The sequence below is a fragment of the Macrobrachium nipponense genome, chromosome 15, assembly GCF_015104395.2.
Source record: "Macrobrachium nipponense isolate FS-2020 chromosome 15, ASM1510439v2, whole genome shotgun sequence".
Taxonomy (NCBI): domain Eukaryota; kingdom Metazoa; phylum Arthropoda; class Malacostraca; order Decapoda; family Palaemonidae; genus Macrobrachium; species Macrobrachium nipponense.
Genome location: NC_087208.1, coordinates 7,538,280 through 7,561,633, shown reverse-complemented (window position 1 = coordinate 7,561,633; position 23,354 = coordinate 7,538,280). Strand labels below are relative to the sequence as shown.

The 23,354-nt window shown below is 40.8% G+C and overlaps 1 protein-coding gene across 2 annotated transcripts in view; it reads left to right on the top strand.

Annotated features, from left to right (window-relative positions):
- Positions 1-23,354, top strand: part of LOC135226986 (protein VAC14 homolog) — a 179,637-nt gene that overhangs the window by 45,958 nt on the left and 110,325 nt on the right. For both annotated transcript variants that reach the window (XM_064266699.1, XM_064266698.1), the window contains exons 6-7: positions 14,395-14,518; positions 15,134-15,262. In XM_064266699.1, the coding sequence (XP_064122769.1) occupies positions 14,395-14,518; positions 15,134-15,262 (253 nt within the window). The remainder of the gene's footprint in view (positions 1-14,394; positions 14,519-15,133; positions 15,263-23,354) is intronic.

The following is a 23,354-nucleotide window of genomic DNA, read 5'->3' as shown; positions in this document are numbered from 1 at the left end:
CGGGAAAAAGAAACATAGTGGCCGACAAGTTGAGCCGCAGGGATTAGATTCTGAGAACGGAGTGGTCCTTGCATCAACAGGTAGTGGACAGGATGCTCATGTTGTGGGAAGGACCGATCATAGACCTATTCGCAACCAGGTACAACAAAAAGTTGGAAGTGTATTGTTCGGTAGTCCCAGACGCAGAGGCAGTAGCAGAAGATGCGCTACAACACCCTTGGGACAATCTGGACGTGTACGCATTTCCTGCATTTTGTCTAATCTGTCAGCTTCTGAACAGGGTAATGTGGTCTCAGAACCTCAAGATGACCCTGGTAGCCCCATTATGGCCGAAGGCAGTGGTTTCCAGACCTACTGGAACTCCTAATAGATGTGCCGAGAGAGTTACCCCCATGGAGCAACCTACTGTGTCAGCCGCACATGGAGAGGTACCACCAGTCGGTGAAGTCCCTATTACTTCACGGGTGGAGACTGTCAAGTATCTCCTCCGAGCGAGAGGGTTTTGCAGGAAAGCAGCAACTCAGATGGCAGGAAATATCAGAAAATCATCTGCGACAGTATACCAAGGAAAGTGGTCAGCATACTGTGATTGGTGTCGTAAAGGAACTTGTCTCCACTCGGTACCACTATTCAGCAGTTAGCAGACTTTCTGATATATCTCAGAACAGAAAAGCATATGTCTGTATCTGCAGTGAAGGGGTACAGGGCTGCTCTAGCCTTAGTCTTACGAATGAAAGGGGTGGACATTTCGTCTTCATGGGAGTTGGCCATGCTGATGAGGAGCTTTGAACAGTCATGTCCACCAAAGGAACTAAAAGCCCCAGATTGGGATCTGACCATGGTACTGAATAGTCTGACAAAACCCCCCTACGAACCACTAAGGCAGTCCACGGATAGGAGCCTGACCCCGAAGACAGTCTTCTTATTGGCCCTGGCTTCAACCAAAAGGGTGGGGGAGCTACATGGCCTGTCATATCTCATAAAGCACTCGAGAGGTTGGAGGTCAATGGTATTTGAGTTTGTTCCAGAATTCGTGGCCAAGACCCAAAACCCAACAATAGTGGACGGCAGATTCGACTCCTTTGCCATACCTTCCTTGGCAGACTTTGTAGACAATGACAAAGATGAGATGCTTCTGTGCCCCGTCAGGGCACTAAGGGAGTACTTAAGAAGAACAACGCACCTCAGGCCGGGTGGCCCGGAGGTTGTTCGTAAGTACAGGACGGAACAAGAAGGAAGTGTCCAGGAATACAATATCGTTTTGGCTAAGGGAGGCGATCAAAAATGCTTATATGACAGAAGACAGGGGGTCAGATAGCCAGGTGGGAGCTAGAGCTCATGACATCAGGGGCTTGAGTGCTTCTCTGGCATTTAAGAAGAACATGTCTGTGGAGAGAATTCTGAAAGCTGGTGTGTGGAAACGCCAAACAACTTTCACCTCATTTTATTTGAAAGACGTTGCCCATAGATCCTTGGACACTTTCCTTGGGTCCAGTGGTGGCGGCCCAACAAGTGATATAGCTCATCCAGTACCCCTAGCGGGTCAGTTTGCGTCTAGTCTAAGATGAAGGTATGAAAGTAGAATGAATGGGATGACTGGTCTTTTTTCTTTACTACTTTCTTCCTACTCCTTTAACTACGGGCAATATGAAGGAGGGTACCATCATATGCTGGAACGGACTAGATGCAGGTGAGGTGGTCAGCCATACTGTGAAGCTATCTTAGGTTATGATATACTTTTCAGTAGCAACACACCCCTCTAGATAATAGGGAAGAGAGGGGTGAGGGTGGATCCAGTTACAAGGGACAAGAGTAAACCATAGAATGGTATCAACACCCAGTGAGGGAAACCAATAGATTCGCTTATATCTTTGGTTCTAGGTTCATTGTCCATTCTCTTGGAATTTCCCTATATATTCGGAAATGGATAAGGTGGCAAACTCCCAGTCAGTTGTAGAGACTTACCTCCCTCCAATAAGTAAGTCTATCCTAATGTTAAGACCGAAGGTTTGTTCCGTATATGAACAAATACCAAATTTGTAACTAATTTGTATTTTGTTCATGAAACTTACCTGACAGATATATATATATAGCTGTATTTTCTGACGTCCGACAGAATTTCAAAACTCGCGGCACACGCAGTGGGCGGCCAGGTGGTAGTACCCATTCCCGCCGCTGGGAGGCGGATATCAGGAACCATTCCCATTTTCTATTCATATTTTTTCTGTCGCCGGTCGGTAAACTACTGTTTACAGACCTCCGCTAGGATTTTTGGATTTGACTTGCAATTAAGTATCTGATGTTGACTTTGGTTATTGATTCTGGATTGTTGGATTGGCATACGCGATAGTGGACCGTTTTTTGACTTTGGATTGGCTTTTCTGTAAACGTGATGTCTGGATCAAGTGCAGTGAGTTTCAGAGTGTGTGTGAGGAGTGATTGTAAGGTGAGGCTACCGAAATCATCGGTAGACCCCCACACAGTATGTATGAGTTGTAGGGGGCATGTTTGTTTGGTGGATGATCGGTGCAATGAATGTGATGGATTGACCGATGATGGATGGAAGGTGTATGATTCCTATCGGCGTAAATTGGAACGCGATAGGATCAGGTCTTCCTCCAGAGTGGTTCTACCAAAGGTAAGGGTACTAATATTTCTCCTGCTATAACACCTGTAGATTTTGCATCTAAATCTGTGTTGTTGCCTTCGGGCCCTGAATCTGTGTCTGGAGAAGGTAATGCCCTTTCTCTAATTTTGGAGTCTCTGCGTACTCTGGAGACCAAAGTGAAAGCCTTGGAAACTGGCTCTGTGCAAGTGTGTGATCGTGCCCCTAGTGTTGTGGAGGGGGTGTCAGATCGGCCCCATAATGCCTTTAGGCCTAGACCGCTATCGGACTCCCAGGAAATCAGGGAGGGGTTACGGGGGCTCCCCACTGATCTGGCGTCCCTTTGGCAGGCCTTGTTGCAAAGTCCCAGGCTGCCAAGGAGCGCGCACAGGCGCGTATCTTTAAGGACTGCTTTTTCGTCCTCCGCAAGCATCCTCCCCGCGCAAGGGGTGGAGTGCTCGGAGAGACTCTCGTCCGCTGAAAAGGACGTTTCGTGTTGAGGACGCTTCACGTCCTGTATCGCCAGTTTCTTTGCGCTCTTCTCCGGATGCGTATGACGCTTTTCCGCCTCAGAAGAGAGGTAGGATCTCATCCGGCGAGGACGCTGAGTTGCGCTACAGTCGCTCTCTTGAGAAGCAGGTAGCTGTACCTGTGAGAAGGAAGGAGGCGTCCCCTCGCCCCTCGTCTTCTCGCAGGATCAGCCCTGCCCCCTCTGTTCGTTCTTCTCCAACGAAGAACATTCTTTTGTCCCTTCAGGACCAGTTGTCAGCGCTTATGGCTCAGAGGACTCGCCCAGCAGCAGTCGAGCCTAAGCGGAGGAAGGACCTTAGGCTGCCCGTCAAGAGGACGAAGCAGTCTCCTTCTCCCTCTCCTCGTTCGTCTCTTTCGCCGATTGCGTCTCCTTCGGCGATTCGCCGATCTCGTTCGCCCGCTAAGAAAACGGGTCGTCAGGACGCTTTCGTTCCCTCTCAACGTCATGGGCAGGCTGCTTGCCGTGACGCTCAAGAGGACGCTTGAGAGGACGCTCAGGACGCTTTTGAGTACTCTGAGGACGCTTTTTAGGACGCTCAGCAGGACGCTTTCCAGGACGCTTCGGACGCCGAGCAGGAAGAGGACGTTTTCCAGGACGCTCGTAGTGATGTGTCTCCTTATAAGGAGCTTGTTAAAGCTAGGAAAGACACGCTTTCTTCGAAGTCTGCTCGATCGTTTAAGAAGCGTAAGGACGCTTCTCTTGCGAGTAAGGTGGCCTCGGTCGTCGTCAAGGACGCTCAACGCCGTAAGGACGCTCTGCCTCCTTCGAGCTGTAAGGTTCGCCGCAAGGAAGGCAGCCTAGATGAGGCTTCTGCTATTAAGCAACGGGGGTCCTTGATAAAGCCCAGACCCGATAGACGTACGCCCTCTCCGGAGGGGCGGTCTCCTCTTCCGATTAGGGAAGAAGGAGAATTGAGTAGTCCTGCTGACTCTGTTGAAGAGGAACCTTCTGCTGCCTCTTCAATCTCAGACTACAAAGTTCTTGTGCAGCTGTTGCGCTCGTCCTTCGGGGACAAGTCTCCTCCTTCGCAGTTTTCATCTTCGAAGACATGTAAGACCCTGGAGTTTATCGAAATGAAGACTTCGCTCTCCACTAAGAGGGCATTCAAGAAACTCCAAGACTGGATGGAACGAAGGAAGGATCAGGGCAAGTCTACTTTCGCCCTTCCTCCCTCTAGACTCAGCGGTAAAGGAGGTATTTGGTATGAGACCAAAGGAGACGTGGGTGTGAGAATCCCTTCTTCAGCGCAAGGGGATTTCTCCAGTTTGGTGGACTCTCAGAGGAGGTCCCTCTTATCCACTGCCAAAGTGACCTGGACCCTACGGAGGACAGACCATCATTTGAAGGGGCTGCTACGGACTCTTGAAGTCTTCAACTTCTTGGACTGGTGCTTGGGTTCTTGGACTGGTGCTTGGGAGTTCTAGATCTACAATCTAGAGGCCCAGAGTCTCTCAGTTTGGGGGAGCTGTCCAGCGTGCTATCGTGCATGGACAAGGCCGTCAGGGATGGTTCAGAGGAGCTTGTCTCTCATTTTGGGACTGCCTTCCTGAAGAAGAGAGCTTTGCTGTGTAACTTCACAGCTAGATCTGTTACTCCAGCTCAGAAAGCGGAGCTGCTCTTTTCTCCTCTTACGAGCCATCTCTTCCCCCAGACTTTGGTTAAGGACCTGGCCAAGCAGTTTACAAGAAAAGGCAACGCAGGACCTCTTAGCCCAGTCCTCGAGACGTCCGGCAGTTCCTTCCACTTCTTCGTCTTTTGTGCGACCGCCGAAGAAGGTTAAACCCTTTCGTGGGGCTCTCCCTCCCCTAGAGCAGCTCCTTGAGGGAGAGGGCTTGCAAGAGGAAGAGCTTCCTTCAAACCCAAGCCATCCAAGTGAAACTCATGTCCTTCAGACACCAGTCGGAGCCAGACTGAAGTCCTTTGCGGGAGCATGGAGGAGAGAGAGATACGGACCCTTGGTCCCTCAAGATCGTGGAGCAGGGGTACAAGATCCCCTTTTTAGATCCTCCTCCTCTTTCCACGACTCCCAGAGACCTTTCTCCATCATATCAGGGAGAAAAGAGACAAGTGTTGTTCGATCTTTTACAACAGATGATCGAGAAAAGAGCGGTGGAACAAGTCGCGGACCTGGGGTCTCCAGGTTTTTACAACAGGATTTTCCTAGTACCAAAGCAGTCGTCGGGTTGGCATCCAGTCCTAGATGTAAGCAGGCTCAATCTTTTTGTGGAAAAGACCAAATTCACGATGGAGACGCCTCATTCTGTTCTGGGAGCCTTGAGACCGGGCGACTGGATGGTGTCCTTAGACCTGCAGGACGCGTACTTTCACATCCCGATCCACCCTCTTTCAAGAAAGTATCTAAGATTCGTCTTAGGCAACAAAGTGTGGCAGTTCAGAGCCCTTTGTTTCGGCCTGACCACGGCTCCGATGGTGTTCACCGTCGTCATGAAGAATGTGGCGAGGTGGCTACACTCTTCAGGGATAAGAGTTTCCCTTTACCTCGACGACTGGCTTATCAGAGCGTCGTCGAGAGAAAAGTGTCTGAAGGACCTGCAGTTAACGTTAGCCTTAGCGAAGTCCCTGGGACTTCTTGTCAACCTCGAAAAGTCGCATCTGACCCCGACACAGTCCATCGTGTATCTGGGGATTCAGATGGATTCAGTGGCTTTTCGAGCGTTTCCGTCCCAGGAACGTCAGCGGCTAGGATTGGAGAAAATCTCAGCCTTCTTGGGGAAAGAAACTTGCTCGGCGAGGGAATGGATGAGTCTGCTGGGCACCATTTCCTCGCTGGAAAGGTTTGTTTCCTTGGGAAGACTGCACCTCAGGCCTCTCCAGTTTTTCCTTGCGGACGAATGGAAGGCCAAGGACGATCTCAATGCGATCTTGAGGATCTCAGAATCGACAAAGAGCCATCTAAGATGGTGGTTCGATCCGCAGAAGCTACAAGAGGGCTTGTCCCTAAGTCTTCTGAGCCCCGACCTAGTGTTGTTCTCAGACGCTTCCATCGCGGGCTGGGGAGCAACACTAGGAGGGGAGGAAGTGTCAGGCTCCTGGAGAGGGGAACAGGCAGCCTGGCACATCAATGTCAAAGAACTAGCAGCGATCTTTCTGTCTCTGCAGTTCTTCGAAGGAAGATTGACGAACAAAATCGTTCAAGTCAACTCGGACAATACCACAGCCCTCGCGTATTTGAAGAATCAGGGAGGAACACACTCCAGGATTTTGTTTCACCTAGCGAAGGAGATTCTGCTGTGGGCAAAGAGGAAGAAGGTTACGATCCTGACAAGATTTATTGCAGGAGTGCAAAACGTCAGGGCGGACCTTCTCAGTCGTCAGGACCAAATCCTACCGACGGAATGGACCTTACACAAAGACGTGTGTCGAGATCTTTGGAAGTTGTGGGGACGTCCTCTGGTCGACTTATTCGCGACGTCGAGGACGAAGAGGCTTCCTCTGTATTGCTCCCCGGTCCTAGATCCAGAAGCAATCGCTGTGGACGCATTGCTATGGAGTTGGACGGGCCTAGACCTGTATGCCTTCCTGCCATGCAAGATCATGGGGAAGTCATGAGGAAGTTTGCGGCTTCAGAAGGGACGAGGTTGACCCTGATCGCCCCGATGTGGCCAGCGAGAGAATGGTTCACAGAGGTCATGTCTTTCCTTGTAGACTTCCCAAGGACGTTGCCCTGGAGGAAAGATCTACTCAAACAGCCTCACTTCGAAAGGTATCACCAAAACCTCTCCGCTCTGGGTCTGGCTGCATTCAGACTATCGAAAAGTTGGCCAGGGCGAGAGGTTTTTCGAAAGCAGCTGCGAGAGCAATCGCAAATGCAAGACGAGCATCTACAAGAGCTGTATACCAATCGAAGTGGGCTTCCTTCAGGGCATGGTGTAAAAAGGAGGGAGTTTCCTCTTCCACGACCTCTGTGAACCAGATAGCCGATTTTCTGCTCTTAGGAATGTGCAGAAATTAGCAGTCCCTACCATTAAGGGATATAAGAGCATGTTGTCAGCGGTTTTTAGGCACAGAGGCCTGGACCTTTCTGACAACAAGGATCTTCATGATCTCTTGAAATCTTTTGAGACTTCGAAGATTCCTCAAGCGAGACCGCCTTCATGGAACCTTGACGTAGTTCTTAGGTTCTTAATGTCAAGTCCTTTTGAACCTCTTCAAACAGCGTCTCTTCGGAATTTGACAAGGAAGGCTTTTCCTAACTTCTCCGGCGACGGCGAAGAGAGTTAGTGAAATCCAAGCTTTTAGTCATCTAGTGGGATTCAAAGGAGACAACGCTGTCTGCTCTTTGAGCCCAACTTTCTTGGCAAAGAATGAAAATCCTTCTAACCCTTGGCCGAAAAGTTTCGAGATCAAGGGTATGTCAAGTCTGGTGGGCCAAGAACCAGAGAGAGCCCTGTGCCCTGTCAGGGCTCTCAAGTTCTATGTTCATAGAACAAAAGAGGTAAGAGGTCCCTCAGGTAATCTCTGGTGCTCTGTGAAGAGACCAGAATTACCTTTATCTAAGAATGCTGTGGCTTTCTTTCTGAGGGACGTCATTAAAGAGGCTCATTCATCTTGCCAGAAGACTGATTTGAGCCTCTTACGAGTGAAAGCTCACGAAGTTAGAGCTGTCGCTACCTCTCTTGCCTTCCAAAAGAACATGTCAATCAAGGACATTCTTGATGGCACCTTTTGGAGGAGTAATTCTGTCTTCGCCTCACATTACCTAAGGGATGTGAGAACGATTTATGACGACTGTAATTCTCTTGGGCCATACGTTTCTGCAGACACAGTCTTGGGGGCTGGAGGTAGCTCTTTCCCTATCCCTTAGTTAGGTTTAGGTTAGTTTTTAATTGTTGTGTTTTTGGTTTGTGGTGAGTCTTGTGTGAAGATCTCCCATCTCTTAGTTTAGTGTTCAGGGGGTCTTTGGTTAGTTGGTCAGGTGGTGGTCAGTTGCTTCGTAGCCCTCATATGTATGGCTCGATGGTCTTGTCACGTTGAGGTCACGTCCCCGTTGACAGAGCATCCAGAGCGCACCAGCACTACAGGTCTCCACCTGGCTGGCAACTCTGATTAAGCGGAAGCAGGCTTAAGTGACAGTAATCACAAAGTCTACTTTGCTAACAGGTGAGGAACCAAGGTGTACATCATCTACTTAATTTAAGTTTCCTACAAAATCCTATTCTGTCTCTTCCCACCATCCGAAGGTGGGATTCAGCTATATATATATCTGACAGGTAAGTTTCATGAACAAAATGTTATTGTCATGATACAATAAAGTTTGTTCATACTTACCTGGCAGATATATATAATTAGAGTGCCCACCCTCCTCCCCTCAGGAGACAGTGGCATTAATAAAATATGAATAGAAAATGGGAATGGTTCCTGATATCCGCCTCCCAGCGGCGGGAATGGGTACTACCACCTGGCCGCCCACTGCGTGTGCCGCGAGTTTTGAAATTCTGTCGGACTTCAGAAAATACAGCTATATATATATCTGCCAGGTAAGTATGAACAAACTTAATTGTATTATAACAATAACATTTTTCATAACTAACAAACCTGAGGTCTTAACAGGTAAAGGCCCACCTCGAACCACCCCTCTAGCAGTCTAAACTGGGTTAGAAATATAACTGGTGGGTCACAGGTCGCCATGGGCATTCTGGATATACATGCCACGTGACCTGGTATAGATTTCAATAGTCCCTGGATCTCACAAGTGTAATTTTAATTCTACCGTTTCCAGCTTGGCGCTAGTAAATCCTAATGTTAAGACCTCAGGTTTGTTAGTTATGAAAAATACAAATTAGTTACAAATTTGGTATATTTACTTTTATTTTGAGTTTTAATTTATATTGGCTAGAAACAGTTAACCCTTTACTGCCGACTGGACGTATTTTTACGTCGACATTTTTTTGTCTCGTGTGCTGACTGGACGTATTTTACGTCGACTTACAAAAGTTTTTTAAATTCGCGGAAAAAATACTATAGGCCTACCAGCCTAAAACTTTTGAATCACGCGCCTTGGGGGATGCTGGGAGTTCACGGATCAAGGTGTTGTTTTGTTTACAATCGTTATGCAGGCGCGCAAGCGCGAATTTCTTTCTTGCCGCACTAAAAAGTATCTGTGACACATCTCTGAAATTATTTCATCACTTTGACATAATTTTTGTACCATTGTAAATTAGCCGTTACATGAAGTATTATATATGAAAATGTGAGCATTTTTATGTAGAATACAACAATAAAATACTCATGATTGTAGCTTTTATCAGTTTTGAGATATTTTCATATAAATAACGATAATTGCCAAAATTTCAACCTTCGTCAACTTTGACTCTACCGAAATGGTCGAAAAACGCAATTGTAAGCTAAAACTCTTATATTTCAGTAATATTCAATCATTTACCTTAATTTTGCAACTAATTGGAAGTCTCTAGCACAATATTTCGATTTATGGTGAATTTATGAAAAAACTTTTTCCTTACGTCCACGCGGTAACTCTTCCGAAAAAAATCATACTTGCGATTGTGGTAATGTTTGCACCATTTTAAAATTAGCTGTTATATAAAGTTTTTATATATGGAAATGTGTGCAATTTCATGCACAATACAACTAAAAACAACACCCATGGTTGTAGCTATTATCAGTTTTGAGATATTTTCATATAAATAACGATAATTGCCAAAATTTCAACCTTCGGTCAACTTTGACTCTACCGAAATGGTCGAAAAACGCAATTGTAAGCTAAAACGCTTATATTCTAGTAATATTCAAGCATTTACCTTCATTTTGCAACAAATTGGAAGTCTCTAGCACAATATTTAGATTTATGGTGAATTTATGAAAAAAATAACATTTTCTTTACGTCCGCGCTGTAACTCCTTCCGAAAAAATCATATGTGCGATTGTGGTAATGTTTGCCACCATTTTAAATTAGCCGATACATAAAGTATAAAAGAAAATGTGCGCAATTTCATGTAGAATACAAAAAAAAATAATTGAAGGTTGTAGCTTTTCTCATTTTTGAAATATTTGCATATAAATCACGATAAATAGAAAAAAAACCACGTTCGGTCAACTTTGACTCTACCAAAATGGTCGAAAAACGCAATTGTAAGCTAAAACTCTTACAGTCTAGTAATATTCAGTCATTTATCTTCATCTTGAAATAAATTCGAAGTCTCTAGCAAAATATTTAGATTTATGGTGAATTTAAAAAAAATCTTTCCTTCCCTCCTCCGCGCGCGGATTCTCCGCCACAAATCTCCGAAATGCGTACGTCCCATTCTCGGAATATTTGCTCCATTTCATATTAGGCATTTCATAGAGTTTTTTATATGAAAATGTGCGCAATTTCATGTAGAATAAAACTAAAAATATTTGAAGGTTGTAGCTTTTCTTATTTCCAAATAATTGCATATAAAAAATATATATAAAAAAAAATTCAACATTCGGTCAACTTTAACTCGTCAGATATGGTCGAAAACTGCAATTTTCAGCTAATACTCTTACAGTATAGTAATATTCAATCATTTGACTTCATTTTGAAAGAAATTGGAAGTCTCTAGGACAATATTTAGATTTATGGTGAATTTTTGAAAAAATATTTGTTTACGTCCGCATGTTACGAATTCATACATTATTTTGTGATAATATTTTCTCTGTGTTGCTTTTATCGTTTACAATGTGTTATATACCAAAAATGATCGCAATTTGGTGTACATTACAACGAAAAAAAAGTAACCTGTTACCTTTAACCGTTTTGCGCACAGCGCGATTTGTAATACAATTATATGATAAATTTTGTTTTTGCGCCATCATATATCGCATTATTTATATATGATAATGATAATTTTTTTCATTTCTGATGGTTGCATACTAAACTTCAGCCAATGACAAAAAAAGGAGCCAAAACGAACCTCTTTAATCTTGAAAACTAAGCGTGCTGTGATTTTTTGAAAAAAATATTTTTTCCCCTTCCGCGCTCACTCTGAAACACCTCCGGCACACGGGAGACAATTTTTAATTTTTTTTTACCGCTTCGGCGTTTAAGGGTTAACAGACTCATTCATTTAGATTATGAAAGGTTCTGGTAATGGAGTGGTTAATCCTTTGCCTCATTATAGTACATAGTATTGTTGGTATTAAGTAATCCCAAGAAAAATGAGATACCAGCACACAAATAAAAATAAGATTAAGAAAGGACCAGAGTTTGTTTCTCATTATAGATCAACATAACATTCAACTCAAAAAAAAGCACAAATCCCTTTGCATGTTCCAACTCATATTGGGCTTGGACCATCTGAACGAAGTTAAAATTATAATTTTAGTAAAGATAATGTTCAGTATGGTATAATTATCCTAGAAATAAAAAGTAGTACAGAAAATTAATATTATACCAGCCTAGGAGGATTTGAAATTCTTATACTAATGACAAATGTATCCGCTGGTATCGGCCAGAAATTCGCCGATACTGATACTGATGCCACAAAGACTAGCCGATACCACCGGTACCGATACTTGGGCACATCCCTACCCAAAACTTTGTTTCATGGTTCCAGTGTCCATATAAGATGGTTATAATAAATTAATTTTAGTATTAGACACAGAAGAAAGAAATTACTGTACAAGAGATACAAGTCCAGAATTTTAAGGAATTTATAGGTTAAAATAACATTAATTTTAGTATTAGACACAGAAGAAAAAAATTACTGTACAAGAGACAGAGGTCCAGAATTTTAAGGAATTTATATGCTATAAAGCTTGTAAGTGTTCTTTTTCAAGTCTTGTGCTAGCTAAAAAGAACTTTTGAAATTGACCTTACCTCTCCATTATATAGCTCCTACTTGTGCAGTAGTTCTACTGACTGAAACAAAAAATGAGAACACTCAGATTTTCTATGAATACCGTACATACCTGTGAATGGCTTCTTTGGCCCCAGTGCCTGGGCTTTTGCCCTAAAACTCATACATCCATCGATCCATCCTGTTTCTATCCACCTACTTCCCCCACCTTCAGCCAGGGGAATGATAGGTACAAACACCCATGGCATGTCTTCTACTTCTGTTGCCAGTTTCAGTAGAGATTGTTAGAGAGTCATACATTCAGGCAGAAATATACATAAGCAAATAGGAGTCCAAAGCAAATGGCAGTCAGCAGTACAATTAGGTAGTATTTATTATGAGAAATATTACATGTTACTTAAACACATCATCGGTCTGTAAAAGATGAAAAATACAAAATAAAGTATCAATTCAAAATACTTGCTAAATTAAAAATAGTAATTACAGTCTTAAAAACAATGCAAAAGAAGAAAAACTAATAAATAACCTGATTTTAAGAAAGGGAAAGATGAAGTGAGACCACAAACTCATGCATACCCAGAAAACACTTAGGCCAAGTGTGAAGGGGAAGAAGACTTGTTTGTTTATCATTCGACATTCAACCTCCGTAAACACCGTGTCTTCTTCCCCTTTGCACTTGGCCTAAGTGTTTTCTGGATATGCATGAGTTTGAGGTCTCACTTCATCTTTCCCTTTCTTAAAAAATCAGGTTATTTTGGTTTTTCTTCTTTCGCACTGTTTTTAAGACTGTAATTACTGTTTTTAATTTAGCATGTATTTTGAATTGATAAACAAGAGATCAAGAATACCAGATGGTTAATTGTCAAAAAGGCAAAAATCAAAGAGATAATCCAGGATAATCGGACATCACACAGTCACAAACTAAATGAGACTTAACCATAAGAGAAACGGAAGCTTAGCCATACAAAGTCCGAAAACATTTATACAACTGAATATATTAATTTTGTTGCTTATATTTATCTGCAAATTTTTCTATTATAAAAACATCGAGTTTAAACAAACCAAGATTTAAATTTAGAATATTTCCATTATTTGATTTGATGAAACAAGATTCAATGATATGTATTCCTTTTAACTGGTCCATTACACGGCATTGAGGATCTTGCTTGACTCCAGTGAATAAGATGATCTAAATCTCTCATATGGGATTCTTGAACTTTTTGTTTACCTTGTAACTTTCTTTTCAACTGTATCTCATTTGTGCCTCGACAATGTCTTATTAAAGGACGAAAGCGTTCGGCTACGAATGTTTGCTTATTATTTTTCCTGTGGTATTTGCTTATACGTATCATGAAGTCATGTGCATGTACTGTGATTTTTTAAGTACGTATCTACATATACATATATGTATATATATACATATATAATTATATATATACACAGTAATTTACATTCATAAACTTCTAACACTTCCAGCCAAAACAGAGTTACTGCTATGACATATGAATCTTAAGGGGCAAAAGAGAGAGAGAAAGAGAGAGTGTTATCCTTATTTAAAAAGAGTGAAAGTTCAAATACCAAATGTATACTTCAAGTATCATCCTACATCAAATATACCTTGAATTATTATTCCATATTACAGGCAGTCCCCGATTGTTGGTGATCCGGTTTTATGGCGCAAGGGACGAGTTCCGGTTATGGGCACCATAAGGGTTCTTATGGCGCACCATAAGGGTGCTCATAGTGCTAATAACCTGTTATCAGTGCCATAAGCACCATTATGGCGCCATAAATCACTGAGTTTCAGTTAATGACGGTTTTCGCTTATTGGCACACCACGGGGAACGGAACTCCTGCCGTTAACTGGGGACTGCCTGTACTGTATTAATTTTTGACATATTAATATAATTTCAGTCATTGTAAATATTTTACTCTTAGAAATATATATGTATGGCCAGTAAAAAGAGAGAGAGAGAGAGACCATTGAATGGACAACATCATATTTTTGACCATGAAGAGTGAAATTATTTATGAATTATTTTGGAAACAGAGAGAGAGAGAGAGAGAGAGAGAGAGAGAGAGAGAGAGAGAGAGAGAGAGAGAGAGAGAGAGAGAGAGAGAGAGAGAGAGAGAGAATAACTTAAGATATCAAAAGATTTCAATGAACCTCTATAGGCATTGAGAGAGAGAGAGAATAACTTAAGATATCAAAAGATTTCAATGAACCTCTATAAGGATCATGTTTATAGATAGTTGTGTGATGGATGAAATGTAATGAAACAAATATCATTTGTTTCAAGGTGTCCCCACACAGTAATTAGAGTTGAGTTATGTTTTACTCATAATTTATTTAGATACTATTTGACACTGAATAGCATTTGCTGTGATTGCATATGGTGGATAGCATAACTCTGCTTAAAATATTTATTTTCAAAATTATGTACAATGTTTTTCAGTTGATTGCCCTGAACTGGATAAAGGAGTTTGTGCTGTTATCAGGCAGGGTGATGCTACCTCACACCTCGGGTATATTGACAGCTACTCTTCCTTGTTCAGCCATAGATGACCCATCATATGCTAGTAAGTGGTGACAGTTTTTGTGTGATGTAATGCTTTTAAAACAGAAGCCTATACAAAACCTATACAGAAGCATACACAGTCTTTTATTAGTAATAGTAGCATTATATATAATACTCGCTTGAAATCGCATATAAGCTGGCCGTAATATACCAAGCAAAATTTTCTACTTTAGGTATGAGAACACCAAATTCAAGTGTTATATTTTTATTTTAAATCAGCTTATTGAAGGCAGAATAATCTCTTCATCTGAGACTAGTCATTTCCTTGGTTAAGAAGATCTCCAATTTGTAAGTTTCATATATTAAGACTTCCATCATTTTAAGCCAAGGCACTTGTCTACAGGTTTATATCTAAGATATAGTTATCTTGAGAGATAGCACCATAGAATTGGGGAAGTATCCAGGAGACAGTGTGATTTGATTTTCAGAATTCTTAGACTAAGAGGATAAAAGCTGATCACCCAGCTTTTATCCTTTCACAGATGAAAATCTGAAGATCAGATGCATACTTTGTAGTTTTTCATTGAACATAGCATAAAAAAATGCCAGTTCCCAGGTAATTGAATATTTGTATTTCATTATGTATTTAACCACTTGAAACTTATTTTTCTTGTAGAGACTCGAGCACTGGCTGAAGAAGTGAGCACAGAGTTGATGGAATTAATAACTGTGGAAGATGACCGTGATGCTCCAGAAGGGTCTGCTGATGTATCCAATAATTTCAACTGTGCTGAAGGCTCAAAGGGTAATTTATTGACCAAGTTTATGGGATTTTTTGTTTTACGTTTGTCTTGTCAGTTCAAAAAAATAGTTGTTAATTTTCTGAAATGCTTGATTACCAGTAACAAGAAATGTAACTCACCAATATACAGTGCCCCCACATCTTTACATGGGAATAGGTTCCAGAGCCTACCGCAGAAATGCAAAATCTGTGGAAATGCTAAAATCCCCTATAAAGAGGCTTATAACTGGCTTATAACTGCCAAATAGCTAGTATCCCTTAAACCAAAATGCTTATAACTGCCTATTTTAATATTTCACTGCTTAACCCTTAAACTTCGAGCCTCTGTTTACAAAAGTGTCTGTCGTATGCTGGCGGCGTTCGGGAGTTAGCGCCGATGCGCAAAATTTTTTTTTTTCAAAAAAATCATAGCACGCTTAGTTTTTAAGATTAAGAGTTCATTTCTGGCTCCTTTTTTTGTCATTGCCTGAAGTTTAGTATGCAACCATCAGAAATTAAAAAGATATCATTATCATATAAATATTGAAATATATCACAGCGTGAAAAAAAATCATATATAATTGTATACAAATGGCGCTTGACCAAAGGTCTAATTTTTTCTCTTTATCGTGATTTATATGAAAATATTTCAAAACTGATAAAAGCTACAACCATGAGTTATTTTTTTGTATTCTACATGAAATTGTGCACATTTTCATGTATAACACTTTATGTAAGGCCTAATAGAAAATGGTACAAAAATTATGACATGGTGACTAAAGAAATTCTGAGATTTTCATCAGAGTTACCGCGCGCGGAGGGAAGGAAAATTTTTTTTTCTTAAATTCACCATAAATCGAAATATTGTGCTAGAGACTTCCCGTTTGTTGCAAAATGAAGGTAAATGATTGAATGTTACTAGAATGTAAGGGTTTCAGCCGTGTCACTCGCAAAAGTTCTGCAAAACACGAATTCGTCAAGAAATCGCTCTCCAATGATGCGTCGCTGATGCTTTGTAGTGTGAGAAGAAATAAATTCACACATGCGCGGCTGGGTAAAGCTTGTAAACAAAACAACAGCACGTTCCATGAAATCCCAGCATCCCTCAAGGCGCGTGATTTAAAATCTTTTGCAAACTAAACCTATAACAATTTTTCCACAAATATTTAAAAAACTTTTTGTAGTCAACGTACCGTACATCCACTTGGCACCCGACAGACAATTTTAGTTGACGCACAATATGTCCAGTCGGCGCTTAAGGGTTAATTTGATAGTTCAGACAAAAATATACCTTATGTTATCAAACTAGATTTATTTAATATAATTTTAAACAAAAATATACATCCAAACCATCATCCCAAAACACCTAAAGTAACCATACATTACAATACTCTCTTACTATTGTTACTCTTAAGTAGGCTATATACACCACTAAAACACTTAGGTAATAACTGCCTATTTTAACAGTTCATTGCCAACCTTGACAGTTCAAACATAAATCCCAGAACACCCTAATATAATTTCAGAGTCGTGTTGCAAAATTAAGTACCAGCCTACAACTGTTACTTTTAAGTATCCCCTAGCATTTAGACACGTTTTCTTTGGCCTGTGGTATCGTTCTGTGCATACCATAATGCATTGAGTGTACATATTACATATAGTATTGATATTTTTCTGTGTTGTAAGATGATTTTGAAATTATATTTACTGTACAGGCATGTATTTTAGGACAGTACTGTTGTATAGAACAAATCTAAAATACAGGGGTAGTTTAGATTGTAGTGACACAATCTCCAAAGAGAATGCTATGTTTGTGTGATTATGTACAGCTACATTTATGGTGAAAATTATTTATACCACAGTAAGTTCTTGGTTTATGTCATTTGTTCATACATGAACAAACCTTTGGTCTTAACAATAGGATCATTTCTAGCGCCTAGCTGGATCCAGTTAAATCGCAGATGAAGGCAAGGAATCTTGTGAGATCTGGCAATACGTCCATATATTGGGTGAAGAGTGGTCAAGGGCCATGCACCCACTCCACCGCATCAGTCTTTTCTTAACCGCATGGACGAGAGTTGTGGTTGACTTCTCTCGGCCTTTACCTGGTTCATTGCCCATTTCGCTTGTGTTTTAGTGTGTGTGCTGTTATTATGGCTTCTTCTGCTCCATCTCGGCCTCATCAACGTGTCTGCCTCGGAACTCCAGGTTTTCCATGTTTTCGTATTTTGGCTTCAGCTGCAATCGACCCACACGTCACTTGCAGTAGGTGTCGCTCTAATGTTTGTACAATAACGAATCCCTGCATGGAATGCCATGCGTGGCCTAGAGAGCAGTGGAAGTTATTTCATAGTAAGAGGGAGCATCTTAGGGTTTCTACTCTGCCTTCATGGGAGGGTTTTTCTCCTCTTCCTGATGCTTCGTCTCCTGCTGCTGTCACACCCCATGCTAGTGTTGTGCTTTTGTCCCCTTCCTTTTCTTCCATAAATTCGTTGTTGGAAGTATCGGGAGGCCATCTGGCTGATTTATGTAATGTCGCCTCTTCTTCCTCGGGAGTTAATTGGATTTCCAAGAGGGAGGAGGCTTTGTCATCGATTTCTTTCATTTCAGAGTCGGAGGCGTCCTAAATGGCGGGGACTTGGGGGACGTTAGGTTTATGGGGTTTATGGGTTAGTGAGCATGAAGTGCATCAGCAAACCCTCCTTGGAGGGTTTGCTGATGCACTTCATGCTCACTAACCCCCTCCTCCTGGCCTCGTCTTTATGGGTAGCCAAGATCAGCCATTTTGTATTGCTCTGCCAGTGACAATTGCCGTTGTGGTTAGGCCTCACCATCTCCCATAAATTTATTAAAAAATTCTTGTGCCATTATTGTCGTAGCAAAAATTTTTCTGTGACAATGTAATATCTCTCTCTCTCTCTCTCTCTCTCTCTCTCTCTCTCTCTCTCTCTCTCTCTCTCTCTCTCTCTCTCTCTCTCTCTCTCTCTCTTTTTCTTGTATATCAGTACTGTACTGTACACTTGCAGTAATTAGAATTGGCAGTTTCATAATTTTTCATTTACCTGCTGGACACATGATTCATGCCTTATTAATCTATTTTTCTTTTCTTTAGAACATTGTATTATATAATTGCGTAAAACTATTTTCCATATAGAAAAATTGATGTGAACGAAAGTCATATCACAATCACTGACATACATTACTAAGTAGATAGAAGACACCTATCACCAGTAGTATCACATAAACATAGTTCTTATATTATCATTTCAATACAAAGCTTATGAATCACAAAATGATATCAAAGATAAAAAAAAATGAAAACCTTAACAGTGTGAACCAAGTGACCTCACTATTGTTTTCGAGGTCATGATGTGCATGAATGTCAATGTGTCATTTATTGGTCAAAGAAACATCCCCTGTTCAACGAGAGACAATTCATGCACAGCATTTGTTGCAAGTTAGAGAGATATCAGGAAGGCTTAATATACCGAAGAGAATCATACATGGATAAATAAAATTGTTTAGAGAATGGCAAAGTTTACAAAATAGGCTTAGAAGTGGAACTCCTCAAAGCACCACAAGAGAACAAGACTATGATTATTGCAGCTGTTGAAGAACAACCCTTGATTACATCATTAGGTTTTCATAATAGACTTAAAAGAGAAAGTCAGCTTTCATAGTTCCTATCCTTTCATCTACTTATACAGTGGACCCCCGTATTCATGGGGGATGCGCTCCATAACCCCCCGCGGATTCAATATACAATCCAGGTGTAAACTATGAAACCTACAAAATGAACCCCAATGGCGGGGATTGCGCCCATGGAGGTGTTGCAATAATTATTACTAAAGCATTGCAACATTTTATAGTTCCCCTGAACACCCAGCTTCAAGCAATTGCTATCTGGGCTACTTTTGACCGTGAAATCAGAATCTGCTCTCTTTACCTTCCCCCAAGATGTAGGCTCACTCTAGGGGACATTCAAGGTTTAATCAATCAACTTCCTCCTCCTTTTTTATGACTTGGTGATTTTAATTCTCACAATTCACTTTGGGGTGGAGATTTTTTAGACACAGAGGGTAGGATCATTGAGGACATTGTTAATAATAATGATCTTACACTTTTTAATGATGATACTATGACATACCATAATCTCTACACAGGTGGTTCATCTGCTATAGACTTAAGCATTTGCTCTTCTTCTCTCTATCTTGATTTTAATTGGTCTGTAGATGAGTTTCTACATGACAATGATCACTTTCCCATTCATCTTAAGTTTGTGAGAAATGCCCCCTCGAATTATCCTACCAAATGGAAGGAAAAGGAAGCAGATTGGGTAAAATTTCAAGAAGGCATTAACCTATCCCAGGAATTTGAATCCTTCAAATGCCATATAAAGGCTTATGAGTACTTTGCCTCCGAAATATTGAATAGTGCTGAAAACTCAATACCTAAGACCAAAGGGAAACCACACAGACCTGCTGTCCCTTGGTGGGATAAAACCTGTGGTAATTTGAGGAAAATTACCAGGAAATGTTACAGGCGTTATAAATCCAGTCAGTCTGCAACAGCAAAATCTATTTACCAATGAGCTATGGCAAAACAGCGAAAATATTTTTAAAAAGTAAAAAGAGAATCCTGGCTTTTTTTATATAAATGGCATAAATTCCAAGACCCCAACCAGATTGATCTGGAAAAAGATTAGAAAGCTAAGTGGCAAGTGTCCAACACCAACACCCTGTTTGAAAATCAATGGAGACCTTTTCACCAAACCTAATGAAGTTGCTGAAAACTGGGTGAGCATTTCTCCGCAAATGTACGAGGTTCCAGGAAACTATTCAATTTGTTTCCTGAATATTAGGATTTCAGCCATTTCCCTTAATTTAAATTCTGGAAATGGTGAATCTTATAATTCCAAGTTAACTTTGAGGGAATTAAGGGATGCTCTGTCATCATCTGTATCAGCATCCCCTGGGAATGATAACATTCTTTATAGCATGCGGAAAAATCTCCCAGAACCGGCTAAATCTTATCTCCTTAAAATCTTTAACAAAGTATGGGAAACTGGTATTCTCCCCACTTCTTGGAAGATTGCAATCATTGTTCCCATTAAGAAACCATTGAAAGATCCTCATCTTCCTACAAGCTATCGGCCAATATCTCTTACAAGTTGTGTATGCAAATTGTTTGAGAAAATGGTGAATTCTAGATTGATGTGGCATCTAGAAAAAAATGGTTTGGTATCATCTGTCCAATTTGGATTTAGGAGAAATCGTTCCACTGTGGACCCACTAATAAGATTATCAACCCAAATTCAGCAAGGTTTCTCAAAACGCTGTCAGACTATAGGAGTCTTCTTCGACCTCGAAAAAGCTTATGACACTACTTGGCGTTTTGGTGTTATTAAGCGGCTTCATGACATGGGAATACGAGGCAATATGTTAAATTTCATTAGGTCATTTTTAAGTGATACACACATTAAAGTTAGAATTGGAAACACCTTGTCTAATGCTTTTGAGCTAGAGGAGGGTTTCCCACAAGGCAGTGTGTTGAGTGTCACTTTATTTGCTGTGGCTATAAATAGCATTATTGAATGTGTGTCCCCTCCAGTAAAGACATCTTTGTTTGTGGATGACCTTGCTATTTATGTCACTAGTTATGATGCTATTGCAGCTTGTAATTTTCTGCAAAAGTCAGTTAATACAATATGTAACTGGGCTGATGACAATGGCTTTCAATTCTCCCCTAACAAAACTGTGGCAGTTCGTTTTACTAGGTGCACTCGAAAGGAAACCATCCCAAATATTAGGCTGAAAGACACACTAATACTATATGAGGAGGAGGTGAAGTTTTTAGGGATGATTTTCTAAAAGAAACTAACATGGGGTAGTCATATTGACTCTTTGAAAATAAAGGTGAAGCAGTCCCTTAACATTTTAAAAGTAGTTTCAGGTTTTGATTGGGTTGCTGATAAGAGGTCACTTTTACGGTTATATGACTCTTTATGTAAATCAAAGCTTGAGTATGGTTGCCAAGTCTGCTCTTCAGCAAGTACAAGCAAACTTAAGGAGTTGGATGTAGTTCATCATGCTGGTCTGAGAATATGCTCTGGAGCATTTAAAACATCTCCAGTTGAAAGCTTATTTACCGACACAGAAGAGCTCCCTCTAGACTTACGTCGAGCAAACTTAAGGAGTCGGATGTAGTTCATCATGCTGGTCTTGAGAATATGCTCTGGAGCATTTAAAACATCTCCAGTTGAAAGCTTACATACCGACACAGAAGAGCTCCCTCTAGACTTACGTCGAGAGGAACTGGGACTGCGGTATATGTTCAAACTAAGAGGTTCCCAGAAAACCCTGCAGCATCTATTCTTAACCAAAACAATCCACAGCAGTTTGCAAATGCTAGAGCATCCAAGCCTTTTCATTTGAGAATTAATGCTGCAGTTGACAGGGTATCTATTAAGGACCAAAAAATTAAAGCAATAAATTGCTCTAAGCTGCCTCCTTGGTTGACCCCAGAACCATTGGTCTGTCAAAAAACTGTGGTTAAAAAAATCTGTTAATGTCCAAGAAGTGAAGGCTTGTTTTCTTGATCATGACCGAAAGCATTTGGGTTCTGTTAAACTTTTTACTGATGGATCAAAGACATCAATTGGTGTTGGTTGTGCTGTTGTTCATGGTAATATCTCATATGTGGGCAGACTTTCAAATAATGCATCCATTTTTACAGCTGAATTAACTGCATTAGCCAAATCTCTTGAGATTGTTTCTACTCGACAGGGTAATAATTTCACCATTTACTCAGATTCTTATGGTGCACTCATGGCCATTAAGCAGTATAACCCTAAACATCCAATTGTTCAAAGTCTTCAAGAATGGTTATATAGGCTTGCTTCCAAATTCAAATCTGACCATTTGTGCTGTGTTCCTGCCCATGTAGGTTTTGCTGGTAACGAACTTGCTGACCATGAAGCAAGAGATGTCATTACTAAAGAAGACATTCTCTTCCACCATTATCCTTCCACTGACATGAAGTGGACTATTCGTTCATATGTTAAAAATAAATGGCAAGCACGTTGGTCATCTCCCCATCTGACCAACAATAAAAAGTACAGGAAGATCTGACAAAGTATTGAACATTGGCCCTCTGGTTTCCAACAAAATCGTAGGGTAGAAACTATATTATGTCGTCTAAGAATTGGCCATACTCGTTTGACCCACCGATTCCTGTTGGAGGGGGTACCTGCACCAGTCTGTATGCAGTGTGACTCTCCTCTTACTGTGGAACACATTATATTACATTGCCTTAGGTATTCTGCGGCACGACAGGGACATGGGTTAGTGGGCAGGGATATAGCAGAACTGCTTGGTCCGGATGTAGCTGTTAATAGAATTGTTGGTCTCTTTAGAGACATTAACCTTTTTAATGAAATTTAATATTGACCTCCCGGTATGTTGCAAAGTGTAGTGTATACACTAAAAGTTGTTTATATAAGCATGCTTAGTATATGAATATGAGTATGTGTATGGTATATGTTTGTATAAATTTTTTACTCTTGTTTGCACTCACGAAATGCAAAGTTATAATTTTTATGGCGGATATCCGTTTTTATCAAGTTTAAAATCGCCTGTATTTATTTAGTTTATAAAATCATCAACAAATATTCATGTCAAACCAATTTCATTATAGCGCTGAATAATCCCTATGGATTCCAGTGCTTGGCTTCAAGCCTAAATTTCATATTCCATTTCATAACCCCCGGCAAATACTTAGAACCCTTATAAAATAATCAGAACTGCCTATTTTGTTAGTTCAAACTCAAGAAAAACCCACTGAAAATGCTATACCTGATTTTTTAAATATGTAGTTTAATAAAAAAAAAAACTGCATTTAATCATGAAATTGATGTGAAAATAGTCATTTGTGAATATTTCTCAGAAAAATACTGTGAATACTAATTTTCCACAAATAATTGGTAGATATGGTCCATAGAGAAATCTGCGGATATGTGAGTCCACGAATCTCTAGAACGCAGATATGGGGGTGTTCATTGTAATATGCTTGTGGCAGTAGGTCTAGGCATATGTGTGAAACTAATTTTAATTAAAAT